Source organism: Melanotaenia boesemani, chromosome 14 (genome assembly GCF_017639745.1).
Source record: "Melanotaenia boesemani isolate fMelBoe1 chromosome 14, fMelBoe1.pri, whole genome shotgun sequence".
NCBI lineage: Eukaryota > Metazoa > Chordata > Actinopteri > Atheriniformes > Melanotaeniidae > Melanotaenia > Melanotaenia boesemani.
The window spans coordinates 2,146,243-2,159,186 of NC_055695.1; the positions used below are offsets into that span (position 1 = coordinate 2,146,243).

Here is a 12,944-nt window from a genome sequence, read left to right on the forward strand (position 1 = left end):
AGCCAGGTTTGGTGTGTATATGTTAAACATTTATTACAATATTTATTTTCCATCTTGTTAACCTTCTATTTAGTTTCTTTCTTTGATTTGAGCAGCACCATCCACCCAGCTCTCCTGTTAGGTTCTGTTTGTGCGAATTTCACCTGCCACTTGGAACAATAACCTCTGTTACTCTTCCTTACTTTTGGACATCTGTATTTTATTTTACTTCCTTTGTCCCTAGCCAGGTCATAACATAAGTGGGGGCTTGTCCGGGATGCTGTTGGTAATGTCTGTGCCACTTCAGCTGTTGGCCCTGCAGTTTTCCCCTGTGTGTCTAACGCAACTGACTCGACATTGGTGGTCCAAACATCTCAAACTAATGTTTTATTGCTATTTTTCCTGTTTCAGTGCTCTCTGGGTAAATAATCTTTAAGTGGTGTAAATAATTATGAAAATAACTGGTTTTGTTGTTGCTGAATGTGGTTGCTGCGTTTAGTTCACCTGGTATATTCTTTATTTTCTGTAAATACAGAGGCTTTCTTATGTCTTTCATATGATTTCTATCTTCATTTTTTACTTTATGTGTACCTGTTAGATTTCTATTTTCTTATTTAAGCATGCTTAAGCCGAGAGACTCCTCAAAATTTTGATGTGCTTGCATGAAGACAATAAAGATCTTGAATCTAGCAACTGCCATTTAAACACAGCCAGACCAGGTTCGATTCCGAAGTCTTCCTGACATCTACGTCTACATTGCTGGACAATAAAAGACATTAGAGCCCACACAATGTTAAATATATAACAAAATAAAAAAAACACTGTTGTGTGGAAAACACACAGTATACAAATAACATCTAACACGTTTGACAAGTTTCTGTAGAATAGAAAGTGTTTTTTAAATTTAATTATTGATGATGTCATGATGATGGCACAGTTAATTGACTTTAAACGACCTGACTAGTCAACATAAAATATCCCCTAAAAAGCCCATCCCAGGTAAAGACAAACATGATGCGTGTGAACGTGTTCATATGATGTAGAGACGACCTGCTGTTTTTATGAGTGTTTTCTGCCATCTGCCAAGATGTGCAGCATCAGCGGTTTGTGGCTGCACGGGGTCCGTGCACGCATACAAACCCACACACATTCACGCATGTACACACACACACACTGGATGAAGGATGAGCTGCCAAGATGGAGATTCAGTGATGCATTCAGGGAATTTCTTCATCTAATACACACATGGAGCAGCTCCTTGCACTTGATCTGAACTTTTAAAGCGCCAGGCGGAGGTCTGGGATTTCAACACCCCCACCACCACAGAAATGAGTCCTGGGGCGGGTGACAGACATGGGGATCAAACGTTCCAGGTGTGTTTGTGGTCTGATTCCAGACTTCTGCAATATTCATGACAATCTGGGAGAGGGTTGAAAATGTGGTTTGTCCTGATGGTGATGGTGGAGGAAGAGACCAAAACGGGTTCATCTGATTTCACGTTTGTCCTGTCTGGGGGTGGGAGAAGGGAGACTCCCAGTTGTTCAACATCTTACTACAAAGTGTTTTGAGACTGAAATCTCACGCTGGCTAACAGAGTGAGCGTGGATGAAATGAAAATGAAAAAAAGAAAAAGTTAATTAACTTTAAACAACGGGAGAGGACAGAAAGGTGACAACCAGTCTGCAGCAGGCTGAGTCCCACTGAGCACGCAGACTGTGGGGTCGGTGCACTCGTTTCCAGCCTCCGTCGCTCGCTTCGCTGCTGCTAACAGGCTAATGAACACAGGCACGCTCATGAATATGGATTAAGGTCTGAGTCAATCCAGGCATCAAATGCACCTGCCAAATGCCATCGGGGGGGAATGACAGAAAATAGGGAGGTGATGGGAGGAGAGAAATCTTTATTTTTTTTACCAGACTTCAGACAGGTTGAGGGCGTTGAAGGAATAAATCTGTCACACAGAAAAGGAAGTTGTGTTTTCTTTCTTCTTCCTGCAAGCGTTTTGGATCCCCGCTGGGAAACATGAATCCATTATGTAGAAGCGTGCACATATGTGTGCATGTGTATGTGCGTGTTTGCATGCTTCTCAAAGCAGGACGTACATCTGAGAAACGTTAGTCTGATCAAAATGTAAAATACTAGATTTTTCAACTCCTGATACTTGAGATCAAATATTTGGTGATTTTGTAAATCCACTGAGATCTGGAAGTTGTCATGCACAGGAAAACTGTTATGTAAATGTATAATATATATTTATAATAAAATAAAGAAAGATGAAAAACACAGAATGAACAAAAATAACAATAATAATTTTAAATAAAAAACTATAAATCTATACATTTATTTTAGATACTATTATTTATTATTATTATTATTTAAGCCAAAAATGTGCTCGTTTTTACTGTCTTGTATCAGCAGAACGAGCCGATGCTACAAATATTTAGTATTAACTGAGTTTTCTCTTGGGTGAACGTCAGATGTCCAAGGGTCAGTAAATGCAGCATGTAATGTACTTCTATGTGTTGTTCTGCATGATCTCTACCATGTTCTAGATCATCATGCAGAATTCATCCATCATCGTCTCATGAAGTTAAACAGCTGATACTGATGAAGAAACTCTGATAAAACTGATGATCCGGCTAAAAACACAAAGGTCTCATTTCTTTTCCTGGTCAGGGCTCCTGGCCCCCCATCAGACTGTTTCTAGACCCGCCCCTGCATAGCGGAAGTATAAACCCTGTCGACCACCAGCAGCTGCTGTGTTAGAGAAGGTCCTGCCAACAAGACTTTGGGGTGAATATGTGCTGATATGAACCACGAACCGCTAGTTTCCTCCTTCTCAGCTGATCCACAAACAAACGCTACAGAGAGAAAAGCCGATCAGCTGATCACCGTCAGCCATCATGATTCACGGAACAACAGGAGACGGTGAGGAGGAGCAGACATGGAGAAGACCAGAGAGCCGCTAGACCAGCAATGATGGTGCACAACGCAGGAAAAGAAGAAGAAGAAGGTGTGGGTGTTAAAACACCATCATCCTCCAGGGGGGCGACGCCCATGTGTTGCTCCATCAATGTTCTTTTTATTCTCAAATCCATCCATAGAGTCAGCAGGCTCATCTTTTCCATCTGGACGTCTCCACGTCCCGCCGTCATCACGGAGAAATGACGGATGTGTGGGGTTGTTATGCCGTGCATGTTTTAACTGGGTTAAAAATATTAACACAATTAATTACATAAATTAGTTACCGCTGTTAACACATTGTGTTTGAGAGTCCTGATAAATATACATTATTATTATATAAGTATTATTATATTTTAAATACATATTTATGTATAAAATCTATATAAAATACTCTGCTTGGCCAAAGAAAAGTCTCTACCTGGATTTAACTAAGCAAACAGGTAGGAGCTTCTTGTTGGATGATTCCTGCAGGGTGATGATATTTCACCTGCATTTAGCCCCAACTGATGCAACGAGCAGCTTCTCATTTCTTAGACGACCAGGTCACATCTCATGATCGTGGAAAAGATGTTAGTCTGTTTTAGAAGGGTCAGATCGTCGGCATCGAGCAGAGAAAACATCTCATGAGAAGCAGAAACGACTAGAACTGGGTTTAGAACTGTCCAACGTGTTATTTAAAACTGGAAGGATAGTGGGAACCATCGTCTTCCAGAAAAGAAATGTGGTCAGAAAAACATCCTGAATGATGGTGATCAGTTAAATGTTTGGTGGAATCAGATGGAAGAAAAACAGCAGTAGAGCTCAGGCCAATGTTTAACAGTGAAAGTTCATTTCCATATGGACAATGTGAACTCATGGGACTGAACAGCTGTGTAGCCAGAAGAAAACCACTAATCAGACACGTAGACTCATTTCTTTAAAACACTGAAGTGACCAAACCTGTAAATCTGATCTCCTTCATTCTGCAACCAATGAACCAGTTCAAGTTACAGCTAAATATCAGCTTCCAACTCCATGAACACCAATCCAAAAGCTGTCAGAGCCTGTTGCTATGCAGGCGTCACAACCCCAACGACCTAAGAAAACACTGCTGAGACAAACACAGAAGAAGAAGTCGGCGTCTGTCACCCCGTTATTAAAGGGAGGAGGGAGAAAACAACCTTTCTGGGATAAAAACTGCTCATTTTCTGCCAGAAAAGCCTCTTCTGGCTCTGGCAGAGAGATGAGGAGGAGGAAGAGGAAGAACATCATGGAACTGCATCACCAACCTGAACCGGACACAAAGAGGAAATCTAATAAAATCTTCCAGCTCATTAACTCCCATCAAACACACGAGTCACAAAGAGATTCCCCTTATCCATCACAGCACAGCTGACCTTCATGATGCTGCTCCTGCTGAGAGGCGGGTGAGGAGGATGAAGGCGGGGATAAAAAAGATATGAGGGTGAAGGGAGAGGGGAAGGACATCCACACCAACAGTCGGAATAAAAAGAATCTGAGCTACCTCTTGGAGCGTCTCAGCAGGCTCCGGTCAGGAAGTGAGAAATTGGAGAGCACCGTCCAGGAGTCCGACATGCTAACGCTGGAGCATCGCTACGACGACCAACAGACGCTGCCTTCCACCTGTCACCCCGGCGACATCCAGCATGTGTGTGTCGACACTCGCTACCTCCCTCCTCTGATCCACCCTCTCCGCTCAGCACAGCCTCCTCCTCCTCCCTGATGCTCTGTTCTTCCTCTAGCCTGGTTGGAAGCTGACTTCCGAACTGAGGGAGTAGCAGATGAGCGATTCCACCCTCCGTCTCCACCTCAAGCACAGCAGTTTTCCTTGTGTTAGGAATAAACGATGCTTTCATATGCTGTAATTTAGCATCTGCAGGTGTTGGCTAACAGTCAGGAAGACGCCCAGCAAGGATAAACAAACTCTGGACTGTGAGATAAAACAGAAACATCAGGGAGAACATGCCGACCGGCTCTGAGAGCCAGAACCTTGCTGCTCATTCAGGAGGGAAAGATACTCTGAAATGTTAGTTTTTCTCCCCTGGATTTTACGAAACCTCGCAGTCTTTCTGGTCCCTGTACACTGAAAATCCCAGCTTTACAATGGCGAGCTTTACAGAACTGGATGTCGCTTATTAGTGAAACACAAATCACACCACACCAATTTGTGTTAATGTCCCCCTCACGGTGAACAGAGGACAGATGCAACAGATTTCCTGAGCACAATTCCTCACATTCTTCTCATTTCACTGCTGACGTCTTTATTTTGACAAGAAATCCCAAATTTCTGAGCATGAAGTCTCAGTCGGATGTCCCACGGAGATGCTTGACCTGCGATGCTAACTCGCTAATCGTTTACAGCTCTGACTAGACGGTGAGTGAAGGTGAGATGCTGACATTATTATTCAAGCTTTTAAAAATCTCAACATTCAATTATTTTCCTTTAAACAAAAGCACAAGCTAATCATTTTAAAACTAAACCCAGGAGTTCCTATTTGGTCGCAATGTTAACTTCCTGGGTCTGCTCCTGATGGAGGTTTTCTTTCCTGGTTCTGCTCCTGATAGAGGTTTTCCTTCCTGGTTCTGCTTCTGATGGAGGTTTTCCTTCCTGGTTCTGCCCCTGATGGAGGTTTTCCTTCCTGGTTCTGCTCCTGATGGAGGTTTTCCTTCCTGGTTCTGCTCCTGATGGAGGTTTTCCTTCCTGGTTCTGCTCCTGATGGAGGTTTTCCTTCCTGGTTCTAGTCCTGATGGAGGTTTTCCTTCCTGGTTCTAGTCCTGATGGAGGTTTTCCTTCCTGGTTCTGCTCCTGATGGAGGTTTTCCTTCCTGGTTCTAGTCCTGATGGAGGTTTTCCTTCCTGGTTCTAGTCCCGATGGAGGTTTTCCTTCCTGGTTTTGGTCCTGATGGAGGTTTTCCTTCCTGGTTCTAGTCCTGATGGAGGTTTTCCTTCCTGGTTATGCTCCTGATTTAGGTTTTCCTTCCTGGTTCTGCTCCTGATGGAGGTTTTCCTTCCTGGTTCTAGTCCCGATGGAGGTTTTCCTTCCTGGTTCTAGTCCTGATGGAGGTTTCCTTCCTGGTTATGCTCCTGATGGAGGTTTTCCTTCCTGGTTATGCTCCTGATGGAGGTTTTCCTTCCTGGTTCTGCTCCTGATGGAGGTTTTCCTTCCTGGTTATGCTCCTGATGGAGGTTTTCCTTCCTGGTTCTAGTCCTGATGGAGGTTTTCCTTCCTGGTTCTAGTCCTGATGGAGGTTTTCCTTTCTGGTTCTAGTCCTGATGGAGGTTTTCCTTCCTGGTTTTGGTCCTGATGGAGGTTTTCCTTTCTGGTTCTGGTTGTGGTGGAGGTTTTCCTTTTCCCAGTGCACCATACTAGCCGTCAGAGTGAGGCAGCAGTGTGTTTTACTGGCTTCGTATCCAGGAGGACATGCTACCCGTCAGATCCCTGCTGACTCCTTCAGATTCTCTCTCAGACGGAAATAAAAGCTATTGGCCAGGACTCCAGGTGGGATCTTTGTTGATTTTTCAAAAGCAAGTCAAGGAATGTCGTTTTTGATAATTAATAAATCTATAACCTTCAGAACCGGACAGACACGACTACACCGAACCAAACCCACAACCAAACAGGTGTGTTACGAGGTCATGTGGCGCTGGTCTTACCTCCAGAGGAAGGGGTTTCCTCGCTGGTAAACAGGGGCTGAAAGAGGGCCATCGGAGGAACAGAGGGAGGGAGAGGAGGAGGAAGAGGAGGGACAGAGGGTGACTACGGGGGGCTGACTGACAGAAGGATAAAAGGAAGTGGGGGACAGCAGGTGTTGGAGGAGGCTGCTGTTGCTGTGGCAACGCAGCTGAGCCGGCGACCAGATTCTGCCGAGAAAGGAGGGAGGAAAGGAAGAAAGGATGAAGAGAGGAGGGTAAAAGGGATGTGTGGTGAGGACATGCGACTGTTTGAGTCAGGTGATGCTCAAAACCTGAACGACACTCAAAAACCAGGAGATCAAATCCGACCTTTTTATTAAACATATTTTTAGAAATAAAAATGCATTTTAATAGAAATGTTTAGCTCATCTTATTTAACTTTATTTAACATGTCTCATGTACTGCACTTTGTTTCAGCTCTGGTTGTTTTAAAGTGCCTAATAAATAGCTGGTATGGTATGGCCGTGCAGCATTGGTTCCAGCTCCTCTTCATCATTCCAGCTCCTCTTCATCACCCCCCCTTGTGGTGAACTAACTGATCACAGTCAGACAGAAAGTCTTGGATCAACTTCACAGAGATGAATTTTTGATTTTCCAAAATCCTGCTGGAGACTATGCCGGGGGGTGTCCTCCAAAATTTACTGGAACATACAATAAAAAGATTAAAAACCTGATTTTTAGTGGAGCGTGTTCGCTGTCTTTGTGTCTGCAGAGTGGCTCAGACCTTCAGGGCAGGACCACCTTATGGTGGTGGTCTCCAGGCCCCCTCCCTATCTGGCTGTATGGGACAGACTGGGTGAGGACCCCCGCTGGGAGACGAAGGGCTTTAATGTGCACAGTGCTTCCCCAGCATATTGTAGGGCCATCTGTGGTGTTCAACAATGTCGTCATGGAAACAGAATCAGAACCGTCTGGGAAAGGAGCTGCTGGGTGTTTCTGTTTGTTTCTAACAGCCGTGTGAGTTACGATTTCATGACCTTCTCAATAAATGATTTCTGTTTGGGCAGCACGAACATTGGACATCATCAATATTTATTAAATAAAAAAAATGTAAGAATTTTTTACTATATTTATTTATCGTTCCATATAAATGAAAACAGTTTTTTTTATAAATATGTCATTAATTAACTTCTTTTAAATAAGAATTGTTTAAGAAAAATTTAAAGGACGAATAAAACCTTTTAAAACTTTGACTTTTTAAATTTTCTTTTGTAAATATTCTGGTATGAGTGTGTAGAAGAAAAAGATCTAGTGATGACTCTGTACTGACCTTTGACCTCAGCTGTGATTGGATGAAGCTTCTCGTATCTGTGTGTTGTTGCTGCATTAAAGAAAAACGTGACTTTATCAGTCTAAGCCATCTTAGTTTTAGTTTTTCCTTCCTTGTGTCGGTAGCTGACGAACCAGAAGCTGCTGCAGTTGAACCGGTTCAGTGGACAGATATCCGACACTGGTCTCACTTCCACTTTACATACAAAACTATTTCTATTTGGAATCGACTCTAAGAGTCGGGTCGGGTGAAGCAAACAGCCGCAGAGGGAACGAAACCAACTCCTGTCTGAGACGGTACAACCACACTGGAAGCAGATGTCAGATTAAATAACAGGATTGTTTTCATTAACTTAACCCAACCTCCACCAACGACCCTCTCAGCCAGAGGAAGTTGGGATCATGTGTGTGTGATGGTGGAGGCGGAGGTTTTCCGCTCCACAGTGTGAAGCATCGGTATGCGGTTAAACCAGTTGAGACGCCACAAACAAACGTTTAAACGGATCAGTGATGTTTGAGGGAATGTCGTCTTTTCTGCACCTGCAATTAATTCCACTTTTCTTCTGTTTTCTTCGTCACTCACAACAAACCGTAAAAGAACCCGACAACCTTTCAGCTGAAGTAAATCACACCAGATGTTGGATCAGCAGGAAGACAGTTAATAAAAATCAAATCTCAACAGCATCAGAATGAGAATGTTTCCTATCAGGCATCTAATTCCCTGTCATCTAAATCAGGACCGCCTTCTAGAACCGGGTCCTCCTCTTCATCAGGTCCACCTTCTAGTACCGGGTCCTCCTCTTCATCGGGACCACCTTCTAGTACCGGGTCCTCCTCTTCATCGGGACCACCTTCTAGTACCGGGTCCTCCTCTTCATCGGGACCACCTTCTAGTACCGGGTCCTCCTCTTCATCAGGTCCACCTTCTAGTACCGGGTCAGACCTTTTTAATCCTGGTGTGATAGATGAAGCAGGTGGTGGAAACCTTCCTCAGAGGTTTTCTCCATATTAACATGACAGCATCACACAGTTGCTGCAGGTTTGTCGGCTGCATCCATGATGAGAATCTCCCGTTCCACCACATCCCAAAGCTGCTCTACTGGACTGAGATCTGGTGGCTGTGGAGGCCGTTGGAGTCCAGTGAACTCATCGTCATGTTCTAGAAAGCAGGTGGAGATGATCTGAGCTTTGTGACATGGTGCATTATCCTGCTGGAAGTAGCATCAGAAGATGCTCCACTGTGGTCATAAAGGGATGGACATGGTCAGCAACAATACTCAGGTAGGCTGTGCTGGTTAAACCAGGCCACGTTGGTAGTGGAGCCCCGTTTTCACCAACAGGGGGGTCAGGGCGCATGTTTTTCTAAAAATTTATAAATAAAATTTAATAAATACAAACAAATTCAAGAAGAAAATAATAAAAATTTTAAACTTGTTTGTCTGTGAAAATATAAATATAATAATATATACATTATTTACATTAGAGATGTGCAAGACTAGTCAGTTAGTTGAAACATGGCATAGTCGATTGTTTGGAGGACAGTTACGTCTCATTGTGCAGAGACGCAGAGCTGCTTACAGCGCTGTGATAAATAACAGCGTGTTACAGAGAAAGATGGACCGCAGGTCAGCTGGTCTGAAACACAGCAGGTGTGATCCAGAGCAGAAAATGTTAGCTGTGAATGTTTTATTATAAGCTTTAGCAATAAACACCAGATAGCCCTGAAACTAGCCGCTGGGTGAAGTGAAGGGAGCTACGCCTGAAGCTAGCTGATGCTAGCTGCTGGGTGAAGTGAAGGGAGCTAAGCCTGAAGCTAGCTGATGCTAGCTGCTGGGTGAAGTGAAGGGAGCTAAGCCTGAAGCTAGCTGCTGCTAGCTGCTGGATAAAGTGAAGGGAACTAAGCCTGAAGCTAGCTGATGCTAGCTGCTGGATGAAGTGAAGGGAGCTAAGCCTGAAGCTAGCTGATGCTAGCTGCTGGATGAAGTGAAAAGAGCTAAGCCTGAAGCTAGCTGATGCTAGCTGCTGGATGAAGTGAAGGGAGCTAAGCCTGAAGCTAGCTGATGCTAGCTGCTTGGTGAAGTGAAGGGAGCTAAGCCTGAAGCTAGCTACTGCTGCTTGGTGAAGTGAAGGGAGCTAGGCCTGAAGCTAGCTACTGCTAGCTGCTTGGTGAAGTGAAGGGAGCTACTCCTGAAGCTAGCTGATGCTAGCTGCTGGGTGAAGTGAAGGGGGGTAAGCCTGAAGCTAGCTGCTGCTAGCTGCTTGGTGAAGTGAAGGGAGCTACGCCTGAAGCTAGCTGATGCTAGCTGCTGGGTGAAGTGAAGGGGGTAAGCCTGAAGCTAGCTGCTGCTAGCTGCTTGGTGAAGTGAAGGGGGTAAGCCTGAAGCTAGCTGCTGCTAGCTGCTGGGTGAAGTGAAGGGAGCTAAGCCTGAAGCTAGCTGCTGCTTCACCCAGATGGGACCACCTCTCCTCTGCCTCCCGACTTCAGTTTGAAGGTGGAAGGAAGCAGAAAAGTTTAGCAGCTGTTTCTGCAGGAGTTTTCACCAATCGTGGAGCCACAGTTACTAAACCCGCAGAAATGTTGCTTCTGGAGCAAAAAGACCCGACGGAAAGACGAGGAAAATGGTTTTCTTGCTGCTGAATGCTCCTGTGGCTGCGGTGTTGAGTTCAGCTAGTATAGCACCTGCCATATGAATGCAACCAGACCAGGTTCGAGCCACACGTCCTGACCAATTTCTTATCATAAAGGACACTAGAGCCCACACAATGTTGAAAACATAACAAAATAATAAACGCACACACGTTACAGATAGCCCTACACACCGTTTTACAGTTTACTTATGAGAATAAAGTATTTTTTGTTGCATTATTGGTGACATCACGATGACGTCACAACTAACCAATGGATTTTAATTGGCCTGACTAGTCGACTTCAACAATGCACTAAAAACAAAATAAATGAACAGAAATAGATTCAAATAAAATAAATTTGATAAAATATAATGTTATTGAAGCTGCTCTGCAAAAGAAATTTCAGGTTGTTCAGAATATTTTCTACAAGGAAAGTTTTCTTAAATAAATTGATAATGTACTAATGTGGAGTTTAGGAGTTTTTATGCTGCTGTTTTTCTGGTCCGACCTGCTGGAGACCACTGTGTGGAACTAAAGTTTGACACCCCTGGTTTAAGTTGTGATGTGAAAATGGAAGCAAAGTTTCAGAGGAAAGAAGATAAAATCTCTAACAGGTGAGACATGAATCTGATCTGCATGTCCTCACAAGCACCGGACAAACTCTTACTGGAGGTGGAGGTGTGGGGCTCCTGGGCGCTCCTTCCTCCTCTTCATCATGTGTTCTGGGACAAAAGGCTCAGCTGTAATCTTTAATAATCCACCCGCCTGCATCAGCTCATCCATTCGTCAGATAGCCGAGCAGCGCCTGAACGCACCGAACCATCGCACCGCCACTTGTCCATGAGTCGGTGTGCTGGTGGCGTCAGCACCTGCTCTTATCTCAGCACACACTCTCAGTTATGTGAGGTATCTGGGCTAGAGTGTTCCTTCAGCACACACACTTCTCTCTGCGCTCGGTAAACAAAGTCAGCGTCCTCAACCTGAAACCCCGTTTACATTTCCTCATTCTGTCCTCAATAATCCAAAGTGAGAAAACAACACAAACACCGGATGAATTCTTCTGTCCTCCAAAAAGAATCCAAGCAGGATGGTCAGAAGGAAGGTGAAGATCTGAGCAGTTCCTTCATGTCATCATTTAGAGGAGCAGATCCGGGTCAGTTCAGCTCCACCGGAGGGACGCTCGGGTCTTCATGTCCCCAGGAACAGAGCTCCTTCCTGGGTACAGCCTGCCCCGGTAATCCCCTCCGTTCAGCTGCGATCAGACTGGGAGACGACTGACGAGTCCTCTGCAGACAGGAGGGATGACGAGCGAGGGAGGGAGGGAGGGAAACCTGAGACGTTCCCTCTCTGACCGTTTGTCACATTTACATCAGCTCCTTTATTACTAATGTTTAGAGGAAATCTTTTTTCTCCTCCTTCAGCTTTAAAATTGAGCTGAATTCCTTCATGACTTGAAAAATTTCACTGGTTTTTATCCATTTTAAATAACTCAGCATTGAGTCAAGCATCATTTGACTGGACCACCGTCCCCATTTACATTTTACTGATTTAGTGCAGCATCAGGACACGTTGTGGTGAGTTTACATGCAGGGTGACTGGCCTGCAGGGTTGGTCCAGTTTCCAGAGCATTATTGTCTCATTTTAGTCAGACTAACATGTTTACAGACATTTTTAAAAAGTCTGGTTTTGGCTAGACTGACACAATCATTTTTATTTCAGGTAATATATAAAAACGACCCTTTAATTTAAGGCTGAATAATAAAATTCTTACAAGTTAGAAAATGTGGATTGAATTGAAAATTAAAACAAGTCCTTATAGATACAAAAAAATAAACTTAAGAAAATACTAGTTTAAGGTTTTTTTAAATAAATATTTACATATTTACATAAATGAGTATTTAGTATGTCTGAAAAATGATTTCTTTTAAAACAAACAAAAAGATTTAAATATAATATAAAGAATATGTGTTTTTAATATCATATTTGAGTCTTTAAAGACTTTTAAAAGCTTCAAATCTTTAAAAAAAAAAATTAAATTTAGAATAAATATGGACTTATAATTCGGTTGTTAAAGAATTTAAAAAACTTTTAAAATAAAAGAAATTAATAAAATACAGCATATTATACATATATATATATATATATATATATATATATATATATATATATATATATAATACATACTGAACTTTTTTTACATATTTGAAAAATATTTTCTTTAAAAACTTTAAAGAACTTTTTAAAGTTAGAAAAACATTTTAAGAATTTACTTTTTTACAAAAAAATATTTAACACAAATTTGTGGTTTTCTATGAATTTTTAAACTAAATTTAAAACGAGACAAATATAAAAGTCTAAAGAAATACAAAGATTTAAAGGTTGTTTCGTGGTTTTAAACTTTTAAACATCCT

At 42.9% G+C, this 12,944-nt stretch overlaps 1 protein-coding gene across 9 annotated transcripts in view; it reads right to left on the bottom strand.

Annotated features, from left to right (window-relative positions):
• The window catches only part of mast2 (microtubule associated serine/threonine kinase 2), a 193,746-nt gene that overhangs the window by 72,049 nt on the left and 108,753 nt on the right, over positions 1-12,944 (bottom strand). For 2 of the 9 annotated variants that reach the window (XM_042006040.1, XM_042006036.1), the window contains one exon: positions 6,598-6,804. The exons of 3 other annotated variants lie outside the window; for them this stretch is intronic. In XM_042006040.1, the coding sequence (XP_041861974.1) occupies positions 6,598-6,804 (207 nt within the window). Of the gene's footprint in view, positions 1-4,447; positions 4,613-6,597; positions 6,805-11,200; positions 11,765-12,944 lie in introns of those variants that run through there. 4 more of the 9 variants (XM_042006043.1, XM_042006042.1, XM_042006035.1 and 1 more) reach the window with 3 other exon arrangements.